At 34.7% G+C, this 20,238-nt stretch overlaps 3 protein-coding genes across 3 annotated transcripts; 2 read left to right on the forward strand and 1 right to left on the reverse strand.

Moving 5' to 3' along the window:
- Positions 1 to 457: 457 nt before the first annotated feature.
- Positions 458 to 2,175, forward strand: LOC131847373 (uncharacterized). Its single transcript, XM_059196939.1, has 2 exons — positions 458 to 1,761; positions 2,108 to 2,175. The coding sequence occupies exons 1-2, from the start codon at positions 472 to 474 to the stop codon at positions 2,111 to 2,113; spliced, it is 1,296 nt and encodes a 431-aa protein (XP_059052922.1). The 5' UTR covers positions 458 to 471; the 3' UTR covers positions 2,114 to 2,175.
- Positions 2,176 to 2,199: 24 nt separating this feature from the next.
- LOC131847378 (uncharacterized) lies at positions 2,200 to 5,595 on the forward strand. The gene has a single exon (XM_059196943.1). It carries the CDS (start codon positions 2,200 to 2,202, stop codon positions 5,593 to 5,595), a length of 3,396 nt encoding a protein of 1,131 aa, XP_059052926.1.
- Positions 5,596 to 13,127: 7,532 nt separating this feature from the next.
- LOC131847364 (heat shock 70 kDa protein cognate 4) lies at positions 13,128 to 19,873 on the reverse strand. The gene is made up of 3 exons (XM_059196929.1): positions 19,773 to 19,873; positions 18,194 to 18,401; positions 13,128 to 14,990 (listed from the first exon to the last, which is right to left on the reverse strand). Exons 2-3 carry the CDS (start codon positions 18,399 to 18,401, stop codon positions 13,237 to 13,239), a joined length of 1,962 nt encoding a protein of 653 aa, XP_059052912.1. The 5' UTR covers positions 19,773 to 19,873; the 3' UTR covers positions 13,128 to 13,236.
- Positions 19,874 to 20,238: the final 365 nt, after the last annotated feature.

Below are 20,238 nucleotides of genomic sequence, written 5' to 3' on the forward strand. Positions count from 1 at the left end.
TAACAAAACAAAATTTTCAGAATGGGCTACAAAGGGAATTCTTAAAAGTAGAAATATATTATTTGATTTATATGCTCAAAAAAAATACCGTTTCGATAGTACATTCGTAAATTATGTAAAAAGATACTCAAAAACTTTTAAAAAGGTATGTAATGTAGCAAAGTCTAATTATCTAAATAAAAAAATTAAAGAGTCCAAGGATAAGATAAGTGTTAATAACTCTTTAGTTTGTATAAAGAAAATATAAATTTGAAAATTGTACATTCCTTGTCATCGTTAGAACAATAGAAAATAAAGACTGTAAATTTAGACTTCATCGAGAAATATAATTGTGATATAATATTTTACTTTCCTCTTTTATTGATGCCCTATCTACGAACCTAACAATTAAATATCTATTATTATATATATATTGGGTTTGCTGTACTGCCCAATATTATGGCGACCGTATCAGTAAACGAGATTGCGGCGATGAAACGTGAGAGAAAAGTCATAAGAACAATATTCACAAGATCTGTAAGTTCCTTTGAAACTAAATTCGATAGCCCGGAATTTTCTGTCGACATTAAAATACAGTACAAAAAACTAGATGAACTGCAAGCTCAATTAACTACATTAGATAAAGAAATAAGGAGTTTATTAAGAAGCAGTGATGATGAAGACGTACTAAGTAAAGAAATCGACAGCGCCTTAGAATACAGAGAGAAGTGGCTACGAATAGATACTTTGTACAAAAATATGTTAGCTTCGAGGGAAGGAAACGTAAGTAAGAAAAGTATTTTACTCCCCAAGCTGGAATTTATACACTTTGACGGTAATTTGAAGAACTGGCTGAATTACTGGGGCCAGTTCTCTAAAATTGATAGAGATCCCAATATCGACACTACTGATAAGTACCAGTATTTATTACAATCCATGACCCCCAATACTGAGGTAAGACGATTAGTGGAGGGATTCATTCCATCGTCCTATAAGGAATGTTTGGAACAGTTGAAGTCCAGATTTGCCAGGGAAGAATTACTGATACAAGTTTACGTCAGAGAATTATTGGCAATGGTAAATCCACGCACCCAACTTGAAATTACTCCATTATACGATAAGTTGAGTGCACAATTACGAGCGTTAGATACTTTGGGAGTTACTAAAGACAAATTTGCTGCCTTTCTGCTTCCCATGATTGAGAGTGCTTTACCACAGGAAATTTTACAGTTATGGGAAAGAGCAAAAGGTACAACAGATGTTACAACTGAATTAACTGGATTGTTAGATTTTTTGAAGAGAGAAGTAGAAACACAACAAAGAGTTAGTATGGCTAAGTCTATTGAAGAGAAAGGAGGAAGAGTGAAAGAACACCTTATGATGGAGCCTACAGCCAGCTGTCTCTTGACGAAGTCAAAACCAGTTTCTATATCAAAACCTTCTTGTATATGGTGTGAGAAAGGAAACCACGAAACATTAGAGTGTTACAAACTACAACGGATGTCTATTGATGATCGACGTGAGTATCTTAAAAAACAAAAGATGTGTACAATTTGTCTTAAAAAAGGACATCACGCTAAGGTATGCAAAACATTTATTAAATGTATTGTGTGTGGGCGACGTCATGCTGTTATTTTATGCAATGGAAAGAAAGAGGAGCCCAATGATAGTACAGTAATGAGTACCGCAGCTAATTTGTCGGCGGTACCGAGACACGGTCAAGGGACGACATTGCTACAGACAGTGACAGTGATTGTTAGCAACGGGAAACAACATGAAATGGTACGTGTTCTGTTTGACAATGGTGCACAACGTTCTTACATCAGAGAAGATATTGTTAAACGTCTCAACATCCCTAGTATTGGTAACGAAGTTTTAAATCAAACTCTATTTGGTGATGTACAAATATCTTCAAAAAATTTCAATGTCTATGATATAAATATTAGTAGTGTAGATAAATCCTTTAATTTTAAATTATCTGCATTAGGACAATCTTGTATATGTCGTAACATTCCTAAATATAATAAATATGATATTCAAGACTTACTTACTAGACACAACATAACACTAACAGACACCAATCAAACTTCTGATGATGTAGGATTACTTATTGGTGCTGATTTTTCAGGTCTGATTCTTACAGGTCATCTGGTGAGATTATATGATTCGTTAGTGGCAATACACACTAAACTTGGGTGGACATTACAAGGTAAAGCTCATATGTCGTCTACAATAAACATGATGTCAACTCAAGTAGCTATGTTTTGTTCCTCAGATGCAGTTAGTAACTTTTGGTGTCTTGAGACATTAGGTATTCGTGACCCAATAGAAACGAAGACAAAACAAGAGGCAAGATTAGAGGTACTGGCAAACTTTGAGGAGAATGTGTCGGTTAACGACGAGGGTCGTTATGAAGTATTTTTGCCGTGGAAGGTAGGTCATAATGAATTATTAAATAACTACGATTTAGCTTATCGACGTCTACAGTCAGTAACGAAAAAATTACAATCGTCTGACATCTATGAGAGCTATGATAAAGTGTTTGATGAATGGCTTAACCTCGGCATTATAGAGAAAGTTACGAACCCAGATGAACACAAAGGTTCATCACATTATTTACCTCATAGACCAGTCATTAAAGAAGAAAGTCTCACGACTAAAATTCGACCGGTATTTGACGCGTCGGCTAAAGACAAATATGGTAAGTCGCTGAATATATGTCTTGATACTGGCATCAATATGCTGGATAAAATACCTAAGCTACTGAATGGATTTAGGAAAGGAGGAATAGGAATTACAGCAGATATAGCTAAGGCTTTTTTACAAATATCGATTACACCTTTAGATAGAGATATGTTAAGATTTTTATGGTGGGATAAGGATAATAAATTAATCACTTTTAGACATCGTAGAGTAGTTTTTGGTTTAACATGTAGCCCATTTTTATTATCGGCTACGATACAACATCATCTCAATAACGTCAGTAATTACAATCGAGATACAGCAGATATATTATCTGAGTGTTTTTATGTAGATAATGTAGTCACTAGTTTGGATAGTGAAGAAGATGTATGGAGATTCGAAAAGGAGGCTAAAGTCATTATGAATCAAGCCAAGTTTGATCTTAGACAATGGGTTATATCTCCTACGTCACATAAAAATACAGACAAGGTTATTTCGGTTTTAGGACTCCATTGGCATACATCAAGCGATACATTTAGTTGTAATATGTCATCATTTTGTGACTTAAATAAAATTGTTGTTACTAAACGAAGTCTATTATCTATAGCTCAAAAAATTTATGATCCTATTGGTTTTACATCAGCTGTTACATTAATACCTCGACTTATCCTTCAGGAGACATGGTGTCGCAATTTGGAATGGGACAGTCCTCTGCCTAGTGATTTAAATGAAAAATTTGAATTATGGTGTACAAGTTTATGCCAACTTAAACATTGTAAGATTCCTAGGCGACTTACAGAAGGTCCATTTTCTGAATGTATATTACAATTACATATGTTTTGTGACGCCAGCAGTAATGCATACGCTGCATGCATATTCTTAAGGTCTGACTATAAAGGCAAAATAACAATACGATTGATTTCAGCGAAATCAAGAATTGCACCTCCTAAAAAACCATCTATTCCACGTTTAGAACTGTTAGCTGCATTAATTGGATCAAGATTATTGGCAGAGTCACGTAGAGATTTGAAATTAGAATGTGAGGAATATTGCTGGACTGATTCAAATGTAGCATTGTGCTGGATTAAAAAGGAACTACAATGGAATACGTTTGTAGGTAACAGAGTTAGAGAAATACGGAAGAATACTGATGTTAATAATTGGTTTCATATTCCAGGAAATTCTAACTGGGCTGACTTACCATCGCGAGGATGTGATGCTGCAATTCTATTGACTTCTGGTTGGCTGGAAGGTCCGCAATGGCTGAAATCGGAAAATAATAAATGGATAAACTTACCTGTTTCCGTAGATAATGAAGAAGTAAACCGCGAGCTGAAAAAATCAACAATTTGTAGTACTAACATATGTTCAGAAGAAATAGTAACAAATAAATGGTTTTCTTACTTTTCTAAGTATAACAAAAATATAAGGATGATGGCATGGATACTTAGATTTTTATACAACACTCGAAATGAAACAAAGTTAAAGGGAGATTTAAGTTATATAGAATATGAGGAAAGCGAAAGAAGAATCTTCAAGCTTATTCAAGTAGAAAGTAAAGAATTTATTAAAAGTAAAATTAAGGGAATAAGTCATTTTTATGACAAGAATAATTTAATAAGAACAAAAACAAAGCTTTTACTTACCGACTTTCCAGAAAGCACGAAGTATCCAGTTATACTACCAGCGAGGAATATTTTAATATATAGACTGGTGGAACAAAGACACGCTCTGTTGCAACACGCTGGATTAAATACCGTGTTAGCTGATTTACGCAGTAAGTACTGGATTATAGGTGCTAGACAATTAGTAAAGGCAATAATTTCACGTTGCTGTGTATGTAAACGCTACAGAGCCAAACATGTACAGGTATCGACTGCTCCATTACCTGTAGAGCGTACACGTTGTTCTGCTCCTTTTGAAATTACTGGTGTAGATTTAGCTGGACCACTGATTTTACGCGATGGACAAAAGTGCTGGATCGTATTGTATACATGTGCAGTCTATAGAGCTGTACATTTAGAAGCAACCAGATCACTCTCGACTGAAGCATTTATGATGACCTTTCGTCGGTTCATAGCTCGACGAGGAAGAGTCAGCATTATGATGAGTGACAATGGTACAAATTTTGTCGGAACAAAAAATTTACTATCAGAAATAGACTGGACAAAAGTTGAACAAGATTCTGTTATACAGGGTATAAAATGGAAACTTAATGCACCTACTGCTGCGTGGTGGGGTGGATTTTGGGAACGGTTAATTCGAATTTTGAAGGATTTATTGAAAAGAGTATTAGGCAAGTCATCTGTGACATATGAAGAGCTTCAAACTATACTTTGTGATTGTGAAGCGACGTTAAATGGACGGCCTTTAACTTATATCGAAGATGAGAAAAGTAATTCGTTAGAACCATTAAAACCCATACACTTTTTACAACCCATACTACAATCTGATGTCACAGATTTAGACGAATTAGACAGAAATAGTTTAAATAAAAGATTGAGATTTATACAAAAATTAAGAGAAGATTTCCGACAAAGGTTTAAAACTGAATATTTGACGACATTGGTTCAGAAAGGTAAAGAAAAGACAAATGACTTGAAAATAGGTGACGTTGTATTGATCGAGACTGATGAAAAAAGGATTAAATGGCCATTAGGTGTGGTGACAAATATTTTCACAGGTCGAGATCAAGTTTGTAGAACGGCTCAACTAAAAACTTCAACGGGGTTGAAAATACGACCTTTCCAAAAACTATATCAATTAGAAGTTAGTGATCCTTCGGTAGTATTGTCTCGTCCAAGGTCGGAGAATGGTGATAGTAATATAGAGGTATCGAGGTCGGTAAATAATGTTGTTCCTATTTCCACACAGGTTGGGCAGACTACTCGTACGGGTCGACACATAAAGATTCCAAGTAGGTATTTGTTGTAAATGTTTAAATATGTTTTTTTTATTATTGTTCAAATATTTTAAATTTACATACACACATTATTGACATATACGTATACTCAGCCACATATACTAGTACTTATAATTATTGTGAATTTTATGAATTGTTTTTAAACTGTTGTAGTTCTACAGTTAGAATACATATTTAATTAATTAATTATCTTCTGGTGTGGAGGATGTTAATAACTCTTTAGTTTGTATAAAGAAAATATAAATTTGAAAATTGTACATTCCTTGTCATCGTTAGAACAATAGAAAATAAAGACTGTAAATTTAGACTTCATCGAGAAATATAATTGTGATATAATATTTTACTTTCCTCTTTTATTGATGCCCTATCTACGAACCTAACAATTAAATATCTATTATTATATATATATTGGGTTTGCTGTACTGCCCAATAATAAGGACAGTGTGGAATATTATTAACAAAGAAACTGGCAAAGTTAAAAGTCCATATAACGATTTTACGCTAAATTATAATGATAAACTAGTAACGTCCACAAAAGAAATTGTCAATATTTTTGAAAATTTTTTCGCTAATATTCCAACTGATATTACTTCCTCTTTGGACTCTTCTCCGGGTACAGCTAAATCATTCCTTATTGATAATGTTGTTTCTTGTCCGGTTACATTTAAATTTACATTTATTGACATTGCTACAATTACTAAAACATTTAAACAATTAAATTTAAAAAATACTGAAGACCATTGGGGCATGTCTGTTAAAGTTATTAACACCGCTATAGATGTTATTGCTCCATATTTAGTAATTATTTTCAATAAATGTATTTCTGACGGTGTTTTTCCCAATTTAATGAAACATAGCAAAATAACTCCACTCTTTAAGTCAGGAGAAAAAACTGTGGTAGGTAATTATAGGCCTATATCTATCTTACCAGTATTGAGTAAAGTGTTTGAAAAAATTATGCTCAATCAAATGCTACAACACTTTAAAGTAAATAAACTGCTTCACAGTCGACAATTTGGTTTCACGGCCGGTAAATCAACTACTGATGCCGGTGTAGCTCTCATTAAATATATATTTGATTCTTGGGAGAGGTCTCAGGATGCAGTCGGTGTATTTTGCGATCTTTCAAAAGCATTTGATTGCGTTGAACATGAAACACTTTTGCTCAAACTTGAACATTACGGTATTAGATATGAAGCACAAAGCATGATGAAATCCTATCTAAATAATAGAATGCAAGTTGTCGAAATAAATGGTGTAAAGTCTGAAGGAACTAGTATTAAAATGGGTGTTCCTCAGGGCTCTATTTTAGGTCCTTTCTTATTTTTAGTTTACATAAATGATCTTCCTTATATGGTAGAAAAGATAGCTGACATAGTTCTGTTTGCTGATGATACTTCATTAGTATTCAAAGTCAATCGACATATTGATGATTTGGACGAAGTAAACGGTGCTCTTTCTTATGTCTTAAAATGGTTTACGGCTAATAATATGTTACTAAATGCAAATAAAACTAAATGTATCAAATTTACTCTCCCCAATGTAAGGCCGGTAGATTCAAAAATCATGTTGGACAATAAACCTATTAATTTTGTGGATGATACTGTATTTCTAGGTATCACATTAGATTCCAAGTTGCAATGGGGTGCCCATATTACTAAATTAGCGAGTCGACTTAGTTCTGCCGCTTATGCGGTAAGAAGAATTAGGCAATTAACAGACGTGGCAACGGCTAAACTTGTGTACTTTAGCTATTTCCATAGCATTATGTCGTATGGTATTTTGTTATGGGGCAAAGCAGCTGATATAAATACAATATTTATTTTACAAAAGAGGGCCATTCGCTCTATTTATAGCATGGGTTCCAGGGAGTCTTTGCGAGAGTGCTTTAAGGAATCAAATATCCTCACCGTTGCTTCTCAATATATTTATGAAAATATCATGTATGCCAGGAAGAATATAGACAATTTCAAAGAGTTAGTGATTGCACTAATAAAAGCTTACGTAACAATAACAAACTGATTTTACCTAAATGTCGTTTGGCTAAAGTTAGTAATTCGTTTTATGGCAATTGCGTAAGGTTTTACAATAAAATACCAGAGTCTGTTATAAATCTGCCAGAAAAAAGATTTAAATATCAAATAAAACACTTCCTTTGCAAAAAAGCTTACTATAAAATTGAAGAATTCGTTAACGATAATAATGTTTTTGTAGAAAAATTTTAAATACATAACACTGACAATATTATCTGATTACACTAATAATGAGTGCGTAGCGATTTCTATGTTGATTGTCGCATGCCTCTTACTTGTTACACTGTAATTATTTATATAAAAAAAACATCTATCAAAAAGAGCAACACACAAGTTTCTTGCTCATTCTTCTTGTGATGAATCTGCATTCCGAATGAGTGGTAGAATCAAAATATGACTATTCAAAAGTGCTTGTAATGAGTTTATTTGAATAAAGATTATTTCTATTTCTATTATTTCTATTTCAAACGGTCTTTTTGACAGTTGCGTCCGCTTAGATCTGTCAAATGAAACGCTCATAATACGAAATAGCCGGTCAGTTTTCGGGCAGAAGACGTTCAGCTGTCACGTGACCGCTGACTGGCTGGCTAATAGCGTTCGTAATACGAAATCGCCAGGCAGTTCAGTTTAAGCCGTAAACTGAATGGGAATAAGAGTTCATAATACGGCCCCTGGCGTTTTAATGCGAGCCCTAATGACATAAATCCGATATCTTATCTATACATATAAATAAAATTGCAGTGTCTGTTTGTAATACTGAAATAACCATTTATGATTATAAATACGATACATACACCGAAATAACATTTTTTACAATTTTTGTCTGTCTGTTTATTGGTTCCGGCTAATCTCTTGAAATGGCTGGACCGATTTTGACGGGACTTTTTTGGCAGATAGCTGATATAATAAGGAGTAACTTAGGCAACTTTGTTTTAGAAAAATTCTTTTTTTTTTAAAAATAAAGTTAACTCCACGCGGACGAAGTCGCGGAAACAGCTAGTAAAATATATAATTACCTCAATTGTAATCAATACATACCTGTACTATCTATTAAGGCCACGAAATTACTGAATGTTATAATTTACAGGTAAGTACTGAACGACGCCGGAAACATGTGTTCTTTTTTAAAATGAAATGGCAGATAGGATTTTTTATAGCATAGGGGAAAAACGATAAACATGATCTGTTCTTTTTTTATTAACCAAAATGTTAAATAAGTTATTTTAAGAATAGAGCTCAAACGAGCTTACGACTAACCTGATGGTAAGTGATCACCGCCGCCCATAAGCACATGCAACACCAAGATTTTGCCTGTGTTGACCCATATGCGTTTTGTATAATAGATGATAATGGAATGGTTGCTCTAACTGTTAATACTGATGGGGCAACAGTTAAGGATGATAAGATGAGCATGAGTTCAGGTCAGTTAGCCATTGTGATATTCATCAAAAACTTATAAAACGATTTTCAGAGGATAGTCATTTCATTGCCTCCTTTTCATCCGTCAACCCTTCATCCCCTCCAATCGATCCCCCGTCCAATTCAAACATGGATCGAAATTATAACGGCCTGAGCCGAGGTACGAACCTTTGTAGTGCCAACTGTAATATATGCTCTCTCCTAAACTACATCACTAGGTACAATCTTCAACCTGTCTCTTCCAGTTGATACTCAGATCCCCTTGTATGTTATCACTTCACCTAGATGCACCGCAGCAGAGCAGATGCAAGGAATAGGATGCATAAAAGTACCTACGCAGACGACTCTGGTCTGATTTAATAATTGAGTTGCAGAACCCAGAAAATGCTGACTAATTGGGGAATTTCCCGATACATAACATAAATACCTAATATATGTACTAATTCATGTAACTACAGTTAATTTCTATTAAACATTTTTGCAACTCTGTCGAAAAAAGAAAAATTGAAGAGTACTAAAGAATCGACAAAAATGCCAAATGAGGGGAATAAGTGAGGGAACATGGCATCCGTCTCCTTATTTATACACATGAACAACACTACGGACCTTAAAAAAAATATGGTTATAAAAAGTATGTATATAAAAATCACGACACAATGAATATTCGTTTCGGAAATGATAGTGGACAAGAGTAGTGGGACCCTACTCTTGTCCACTATCATTTCCGAAATGTATGAATATATATGAATGTATTTTTTTATTTATCATGTTTTACGGCTCTAGATACAAGTCTTCTTGAATCCAATCTTAACGAGTACACTAAACTTGAAGTTTTACAATTAAAAAACAAAATTACATAAATTCAAGTCAATGTCCAAGAAATAGAGTATGTATGTTGCCATCTCTTACGTTCAAACCGGAACTCATTACACGCAAATTGTTGTCAGATAAAATAAACGCCATATTTACCAATATGAATAATACTTAATCTGTGCTTCCATCATGTTCTATATAGTTCTACTTTTGTCGTGGGAACAATAGCGTTATCTCTGGTTGTTTCCGACAAGTAGGTAGTTATTAATAATTAGTTTATTATCATCGAAGATAATTTTTATATCTATCTACTGTAATTAACATTGAAAGTTACGTAAGATGGCACGTTATGTCGCTAGTGCTGTGGGTAGAGGAGAAATAGAAAAATATTACAGGCATATTAGACGGCGTAGAGAGAACGTTCGTAACCAAAATTTCGCAGTCTGTAAATTTTCCAACGTTACAACACTACTTCCTTTGTCCAATTCAAACGGGGATTGAAAAGTAGGACGGCCTGAGCCAAGGTTCGAAACCCTAGCGGTGCCCTCAGACTAAAGTCGTATCCGTTAGGCGGGAGTTGGCCTTCAGCCGCTCCATAAATCCTTCTTCGGGTTTGGAGTGCCATCTGCACTCGCCCCCTATGGTCCGGTTCCAAAGTTAGAGAACAGGAGAGGGTAAATATAATAAGTAAATTATATGATCTTGATTAAAGACAAATCAAGAACATTCTAAACATATCATGGCGCCGTTTCGTCTCGTACCAAATTCATAGTAAGATTCTATTTATATGTACATAAACATGTTTTTAATAGATCGTACCTTTCGCAGTCAATACCGAAGATCTGCTCAGTTATTTTCGTGCAGACACTAAAATTAAATCGTACGGATACTAAAATAACTCGGTTGCTCATTCAATTCTACAGCGCCAGTTAATTGTATAAGAATACCGATGTATACAAAATGTATATATAAAGAGCTCCACCGACAAGTGCACGGCTCTTAAATTATGAATGAATATATATATATTCATTGTGTATCTTTACATAATATAAAATGAAATCGCTATCTGTTCGCTTAGATCAACTACTTACTACTTAGATAACTCAACGGATTTAGCAATAGATAGTGATTCAAGAGGAAGGATTCTTGTAGAATATATATGTATACACCTGTACGAAACCGGGCCGGATAGCTAGTATATTATATAGTCGGTTGCCTATATTATGTAATATTATCTTATTTGTGCCTGTCTAACCTTAAGAGACACAAAGCCTCTATGTCTTTTATATTAATTTTTCCTGTACCTCATGCTGTTTTTGTAAGTGGTTCTAAAATATAGTCGAACGCAGTAATGGCGTTCAATGTAAGTTTATTTGTATAAATTATTTTCTGTTCTATTCTATTCTATGGTGAACAGAGTTTATCTGTTTATATAGTTTATATATTTTCTAAGACCTCCCGATGTCTGGATGCTGTTGCCAAACACTCTACTCTATTTTCAAACTTAAAATAAGACTCGGCCTCTTGTGAACATCATATTTTTATCACTAACCCTACCTTCCAGTTCGGCTAGCAACTTAAGTTGAGAACTGGCAAGAAACTCAACTGGTACATTTTTTAATGTTATTTTTTTCAGATTCAGGTTAGTTTTAATATTATAATATCACATATAATTTAAGTACTGTATATGTATAATACATTTAAAATACAAAATATCAAAAATACTTTGAACACCTGATATAGGGTAGCAGGCCAATTTTGAAATCTAATATTCGAATCCTACCTCTTTGTTAAAATACAAGTTTAACCTATTACTTTGGTAATAGATTAAACTTGTATTTTTCTATTTATTAAATAGGTAACAATGCCGGTTCTTTCATTGACTACGAAATATGAGAATATACATAACGTAAATACCCTTAACACAAGATTTGCTTAGTTCAGGACTAGATAAAATTACTAGGTGAGGAATAAGTTAATCTACGCATAATACTAGCTGTGTCCGCGTTTCACTCGCGTTAAATTTCAATAAAAAATATAGCCTACATGTTATTCTGATGCCTAAGCTATATTACTACAAAGTTTCATCAAAATCCGTTCAGTAGTTTTTGCGTCCATACTTACAAACTTTCGCATATACAGAAAATAATAAAATATTTATATTTATATTATTAAGGTTAAGATCTGTATTATATTCGTAAATTTATTTATCAGTTTCAATCGAAATCAATGACAGTTTCAGATGTCTGAACCGGATTTGTATCGGATTTAGTTTCAGGGTTTCCAGAGTATATATATAAATTCCTGAGTATATAGGTATATTTCAGATTACATATATTTATTGATTAATAATATAAAAGGAACTGCGTAGATTCTAATCGCATTTGGTAGGTATATAGATTAGATATTATTTTATTCTAAAATGTTCTATTCTGCAAGGACAAAAGGTTGGTACCTAACTATAAATATAATTGCTTTTGCACATTACAGATAAAAAAAAAGGTAAATTTTGTATGTCACGAAGATGAAATTAGAGATAACAAAATAAATACAATCCATTTAAAGTACTTTCATTATTTGGACATTATTGCGTTGTAAATGAATCGTATATTTATTTCTAATTTGATAAAGTAACAAGTATTACCTAGTACATTTTATGAAATCAAAGAGCCTTGATCGACTTATATGCTCAATGTGCATCATTGCGTAATATTTACGAGGTAATATAATAACTGAATGCTCCTAAACTATACATATAAGAAAATAGTATAAGATAGAGACTACCAGAATATAAATCAATGAATATATAACTTCTGCCTTTGAGCATCTGTGCACCACTAACCTCAGAAACGGTTTAACCGATTTCGATGTAAATTTTCATTAATACTAGCTGAAATATATCAATTTTCATAATAGATAGAAGGGTGAAAATTTAGGATTGTATGTATTTTTGTATGTTGTATCATAAAAAAATTAGAACTAAAAATTTTGTCTAAAAAATAAAAAAAAAATTAGGGGTGGACTACCCCTAACATTTAGGGGGATGTAAAATAGATGTTGGCCGATTCTCAGACCTACTCAATACGCTCACAAAATTTCATGAGAATCGGTCAAGCTGTTTCGGAGGAGTAAGGGAACAAAAACTGACACGAGAATTTTATATATAAGATAAGATTTACTTAAAATCATTTCTTTTATTCAAATTATAAAGTTACAAAGGTATACTGATACATGGTAGCGGGTTCATGTTGCTAGGAATATAAATGAAAGGAATTAAATAAGTTTATATTATGTATATTCGAATTAAATTACGGTTGCTAACATCGCAATCACAATCAGCATAACATTAGCGAGGGATGGTACATGAGAATAAGTTGTGGAATGTGTTTAATCGACCTCCTCGATGGTGGGGCCGGCACCGCCACCGGGGGCAGCGCCACCAGCTCCGGGTGCTCCGCCAGGGAATCCGGGCATGCCACCAGGCATACCGCCGGGCGCTCCACCAGCGCCTTGGTACAACTTAGTGATAATCGGATTGCAGACGGCTTCCAATTCCTTCTGTTTGTGTTCGTATTCCTCCTTATCCGCCAGCTGGTTGGAGTCCAACCATTTGATGGTATCGTTGCATTTGTCTAAGATTGTCTGCTTGTCGGAGTCGCTGATTTTGTCCTTCAGCTTCTCGTCCTCCATTGTTGACTTCATGTTGAAGCAGTATGACTCAAGAGCGTTCTTAGACTGGATGGTATCCTTCTGTTTCTCGTCCTCGTTTCTGTATTTCTCGGCGTCGTTGACCATGCGCTCGATCTCTTCCTTTGAAAGACGGCCCTTGTCGTTGGTAATGGTGATCTTGTTCTCCTTGTTTGTAGACTTCTCTACAGCAGACACATTGAGGATACCGTTGGCGTCGATATCGAAGGTGACTTCGATTTGTGGGACACCGCGGGGTGCGGGCGGGATACCTGTCAGTTCGAATTTGCCGAGGAGGTTGTTGTCTTTGGTCATGGCACGCTCACCCTCAAAGACTTGGATGAGCACTCCAGGCTGGTTGTCAGAGTATGTTGTGAAAGTTTGAGTTTGCTTGGTGGGAATGGTTGTGTTGCGCTTAATGAGCGTGGTCATGACACCGCCAGCAGTTTCAATACCAAGAGAAAGTGGGGTTACATCGAGCAACAGCAGGTCCTGTACTTCCTCAGACTTGTCACCGTGCAGAATGGCAGCCTGGACAGCTGCACCATAGGCGACGGCCTCGTCGGGGTTGATGGACTTGTTCAACTCCTTTCCGTTGAAGAAGTCCTGTAGAAGCTTCTGGACTTTCGGGATACGGGTGGAACCACCAACAAGGACAATGTCGTGAATTTGAGATTTGTCCATTTTGGCATCACGGAGGGACTTCTCTACAGGCTCCATTGTAGATCTGAAGAGATCAGCATTCAGTTCTTCAAACCGAGCCCTAGTAATTGAGGTATAGAAATCGATGCCCTCATACAGGGAATCAATTTCAATGCTAGCCTGGGTGGATGATGAAAGAGTTCTCTTCGCTCTCTCACAAGCAGTTCTCAACCGACGGAGTGCTCTCTTGTTGATAGTAAGGTCTTTCTTGTATTTCCTCTTGAATTCTTGGACGAAGTGGTTGACCATTCGGTTGTCAAAGTCTTCTCCACCCAAATGTGTGTCGCCAGCGGTGGACTTGACTTCGAAAATACCATCCTCGATGGTCAGAATGGATACATCGAAAGTGCCGCCGCCAAGGTCGAAGATAAGAACATTTCTTTCACCGGTTCCCTTTTTGTCCAGACCATACGCAATCGCAGCTGCGGTTGGTTCGTTGATGATTCGGAGAACATTTAAGCCAGAGATGGTACCCGCATCTTTTGTGGCTTGCCTTTGCGAATCGTTGAAGTAGGCTGGAACCGTAATGACTGCATTCTGCACAGTTTTACCGAGGTATGCCTCGGCTGTTTCCTTCATTTTTGTAAGCACCATTGAACTAACTTCTTCAGGGAAGAAGGTCTTATCTTCGCCTTTGTATGCGACCTTTATCTTTGGTTTGCCTCCATCACTGACAACTTCGAAGGGCCAATGTTTCATGTCAGCCTGCACGGTAGCATCCTCGAATTTACGACCAATAAGTCGCTTAGCATCTGAAACAATGGAATGGCATTTGTTATTATAAACTGAACAATAATATAAAACCATTATTTTTTTATTTATTGTTTTCTCAGATTATTGTTCTCAATCAATATGTTCAGAGACTCTAGTCTAGTATATTGGTTATCATCATGAAAATTCATACACTTAATTACATACACCAGCAACCTGCCCCAGCTTATTACCTATATTTCTATTACTTCAGTTATACACCTAAACCTTCCTCAGAAATGAAACTTCCATGTATGAAAAACCGCACGAAAACCAGTTAGGTCTTTTTAAGATTATTGGCTCACATGTAGATAGACGCGGGAAAGATATATTATATATATGAAATTTGAAGTAGCGTTATTCGCAATTTGTTATTAATAACCGGAAAGCAAACATTTAAACTCTTGAAGTGCATATTACTTAGCATTATTTTCAAACAAGGAAGTTGATTTGTTATTTACACAACAGTGAATAAGAATGACGTAGTTGATTATGATGTATACTCAAAATTACGTCGTATTTTCTAGTAATACCTCGTCAGTTGGTCTGATTTAATACTTAGAATGAAAGAGGACTAATTACCACGTAATAAAATAATGTTTTTGTACAAATTACTATTTCATTGCTGTTTGTACAATTTTCAGAAATTTCAAAATGTTTACAAATAAAAAAAAACTATTAAAAGTAAAACGATCTGTCTTACTTAATAAAATAGCTTATTATGAAACTACGAAGAATTAGTCACAATTTCAATGACAGATCAACTTCCTTGCCGGTATTAGTCATCATTGAATCATTAACCATCTGGAGGTAAGAGCTATACAAATTATAATTTTTTTAGGTCGCGTTTCATCTTTCCGTTCTAAATGTGAAAGTTCGTAAATAGAATCCACAGAGTAACTTCATCTTTCATGATAATTTATCTTGAAACTTCGGTGGTCTGGCATACCGCTTTACTACCAATGGTCGCGAGTTCGATTCCTCGCACGATCCAGCAACTCATGGAAACATTTGTATCTATGACTTGTTTGTATCGGTCTTGGTGTTTTCTACAGAAGAAATATAAATAAAGACCGTGTCATAAACTGTACTTAGCTTGGGACTAGATGACGCTGTGTGAATTGTCCAGAGATATTATCATTATATTATATTACATTTAATTTCTATATCTGTATGTGTCGTATTCAACAATTTTGTAATGTTAACAACTGAACAATAAGAAATTTATGAAAATATACTTGAATATTTCATTCAGCTAAGTAAAGTATTGCGTCTACATAGCCTTGTTTCATTTGTAGGTTAACGGGTTACAAGGCTGACTAAAAAATCAATAACCCAGACTACCGAGTTGTGTGCCAATGACACTGCCGCTAACTACGAGTATGCTGTACATAATTTTATACAACACTCAATAAATATAGCCATTACAACTGTTTATTATCCCTATTCCAAGACATAGGTCTCAATTCTTTTATTTTATAGGCCAGGGGACAATCGAGCCTAAAACGATTACCGCCGCCCATGAGTTTTTTTTTTCAATGGCTTCCACTATGGTTTGTGATTTTGCCAATGTTAGCGAGGCTCAGAGCTGTTATTTAACTTTTCTAACTATATCAATTAAAATTAAGACTGTTTCATTTTGAAAGATAATTATGAAAACAAGGACAACACAAGGTCTCTCTATTCATAAGTGGATTTAGTCTTTTAACAATATCATCATACTGGTCACTTATTACAGGATTTCAATTCTAATTTTCATTCTCATGCAGACATGTAATTATTTATCACCACACCGTTTTGGATGAACAAGAATGGTGGATACTGTAACTCCCATCATATTATAGTGATGGTATTACATAATATCTGCTATAAGGTGAATTGGAATTGTTAGTAATGTGAACTGATAACCTCGTAAACTGATAGTGCCGATGGTGGACATATCATTATCATCCATAATAAAAATCTGCTTATCAATTCAAGGTATATCTATATATGTATATCACTTCTGAACAATGACCTATATGGAATTTATTGCATATAATCACTATGAAATCAGTAATTCAATGTCACATTCATTACAGTAAATACATAACTAGAGGTCATTTGTAGGGGAAAGTTAATTTTCAAGACTTAAAATAACTATTATAGGCAAAGAGTGGAATTATAATGCATGATGTGTTATCATATTATATAATTGACTCCTTAATTTTTTATAACTAATAAATACCAAAGAAATTATTATAAAAAAAGAATAAGTAATTAAAGAGGTTGTCATATAAAGTGTGTTAACAATAATAGTTGAGGCTGTTCTGGACTACGTTGTATTTTTAAAGTTGTGAAGGTATGTTTAAAAACTGTGTTGTGGTTGGTTACATGTGCCCATTTTGTGAAGGAAGTTTTGGGGTATTTACCATCACACTACTACATATCAGGAAAGTTAAGAGGAAAATAGCAATATATATTGTTCAGTCTTATGTTATTATTTGCTCTATAATTTAGTAATCTGCTTAAAGACTTTTATTCATTGTAAATAAGTAGAAAATAAAAGATTAAAGTATTCTTTAGACAGTAGAAAATCAAGTCCCATCTGCTGTCTGTTTACTTAGATATTTCAAAATACACAACAGATTTGAATGCCGTTGTTAGCAATTGATAGTGATTCAAGAGGAAGGTTTATATATACAATATGTGTACACCCCCATGCCAAGCCAAGGTTGGTGTACCTCCAGTTATTAGTATTAATCAATTCGGCTCCAATTTCTTTTTTATAGAACAAATAAAATAGTTATTTGTTGAGAAATAAATATAGTTCCTTTTGTTTAGTTGCTATATCTCCCCATCCTTCCATTTGTTTGAATTTCTACCTGTACTACTCAGCTTGGTTAACATTTCTACAACCAGTCCCCTGAGGGGGAAGGATTGTCAGTAATGTGGACTGCTGACTCCAGAAATTGGTATTGTTGTTGATTGAACTGTTGATCTCATTGCTAGCAATGTACCATGTCAGGTTGACCTGGATTCCAGTTGCCCCTGGTAACCATCATGCTAAATTCATGGTGAATTTGTCACAATGGATTGACCTGACCTAATATTCCACTGGTGCCTCACCAGCATATACTATTATTGCAGGTGGATGAACCATTCCATTATCATCCTATAACATACATTCCTCTGTACACAATTACAGTGATCATTAGAAACTCACCAAAGATGGTGTTGTTAGGGTTCATCGCCACCTGGTTCTTGGCAGCATCTCCGATGAGACGCTCGGTGTCTGTGAACGCTACATATGATGGGGTGGTCCTGTTGCCCTGGTCGTTGGCTATGATTTCCACCTTGCCGTGCTGGAACACACCCACGCAAGAATACGTGGTGCCCAAGTCGATACCTACTGCGGGTGCTTTTGCCGCCATCTAAAAAAAGAAAAAATATGTCATTCAGAACTTCATAGCATCTGTATTGAAAATCTCTGAGGTATATCTGTGGTAACATCTAGAGAAGACACTAAAATTTTGTCTTTAGATCTAAACAGTAAAGTTTAAAATAAAATTGCAATGTTTTATATCTATGGTACTACTACCTACATCAATACCACTATAACCGTACGTCTTGTTACTATGCTTAGTCTGTTATCAAGAAAATAAGCGTATAATAATCAGCGCGTAATCAGCGGCGAGCAAACTGCGGTAGTGACGCCGCAACTGATGTAACTAAGTGCGATATAACTCCAATGTCATTTAACAAGAATTTTACTAGAACTATCAACGCGGAAGTCGTGACAATGGACGCATTGATGGAGGACTTTGCTACTTTTTCCAAAAAAAAAACTACGGGTCATTTAAATGAAACTTAGTACGCAGACAGATAATATAGTAATATAACGTACAGGATTACATTCTACCTGAATTTATGCAGCCAGCGCCGCGGGAAATAGCTAGTCTTTAATTTATGCGTCAATCCAACACGATGGGTAGGGCTGATATGTTGGATCAACTGGAGTAATATATCCACGTGGGACCAACTAACACAAAGAACAGTGGCTAGTTGTTCATAAAAGACTAACATCGTGTTCCGACTATAAAAAATTAATATATGATATCTAGAATAGAGCAAAAGTTCATCGACCACAAACAATGATACCTTAACCTCAATGTCCGCTCATCCTACATACATTGAACTAGGTACATCAAATCCGCCATTTTTAAACCAAAATAGATACAAGTACCATGTGAATTTTAGCGTAGGTTGTTCGCACCATAATTGTACATAGAATAAAGGTAGACAACCAACTAATATCTACATGGCTTGCAGGGCGGCGGCCATGATGGAAAAATCAATGAGAAGTTCAGAATGTTCTCGAATGCGGCACGTGGAATTTTCAGAATATGAAAGAAATGGACTAAAAATTCAAAATTACAAGTAGAAAATGCTGGAATAATAAATAAGCAGAGATGATGAGTAATCAATTTTCACAATGAGTCGTAAGAATCCGTTAGACCAAGCACGTGACAAAGAGAATTTGACAAATTCAATTATTAAAATTATGAATACAATTAACGAATAAATATTATAAGGAAAAACATTTATTACAATAATTCCAATATATAGAACATGACTAATGAACAAGGAAATCTGACGAAGCAAACGCTATCTTCTAAAAAGGCATGGGTGATGGGATCAAAATTAATATTTGAAATTCAATCTACGGGACACACATTGCAACTCAATTTCAATTATAAAAATAATAATTATCGATAACATTATATATGTAGATAGATACTCACTTTGTCTAATTAACTAGTTTTGTAGACTTAAAATAGTAACACTCGGAAAACGTGCTTCTCTTGCAGAATCTTCGTATTAACTAAAATGGCGCCGACGGAAGTAGAAGTATATACTAATTTTTTTTGTAACTAGTGTTTCCACATTGCAAATCTAAAAATTTCTCAACATTAAAAAATTACGTATATAATATAAAAATTACACTGCGATTGCAATCTATTCTTTTATTTAAAAATTTCACTACTTCAAATTAAATGCTATAAAAGATTTAACATTGCCATTCCTCTTTTTCTCCCTTTATTAATGGTAATTTTAAAAACTTGCGTAGCGTGTTTTAAGTGCGTCTTTAATTTGTTGTGGATGTTCCTGTGGACTGTATGGATAGAAAAAAGGTTTTTTCCTTTTTTATACTTAGCAGGGTAATTAGTAATTCTCATATTTGATTTTTATTCATAACCATTATAAAAA

This window comes from Achroia grisella, unplaced genomic scaffold, assembly GCF_030625045.1.
Source record: "Achroia grisella isolate CSIRO2021 unplaced genomic scaffold, CSIRO_AGI_Agris_v1 utg524, whole genome shotgun sequence".
Taxonomy (NCBI): domain Eukaryota; kingdom Metazoa; phylum Arthropoda; class Insecta; order Lepidoptera; family Pyralidae; genus Achroia; species Achroia grisella.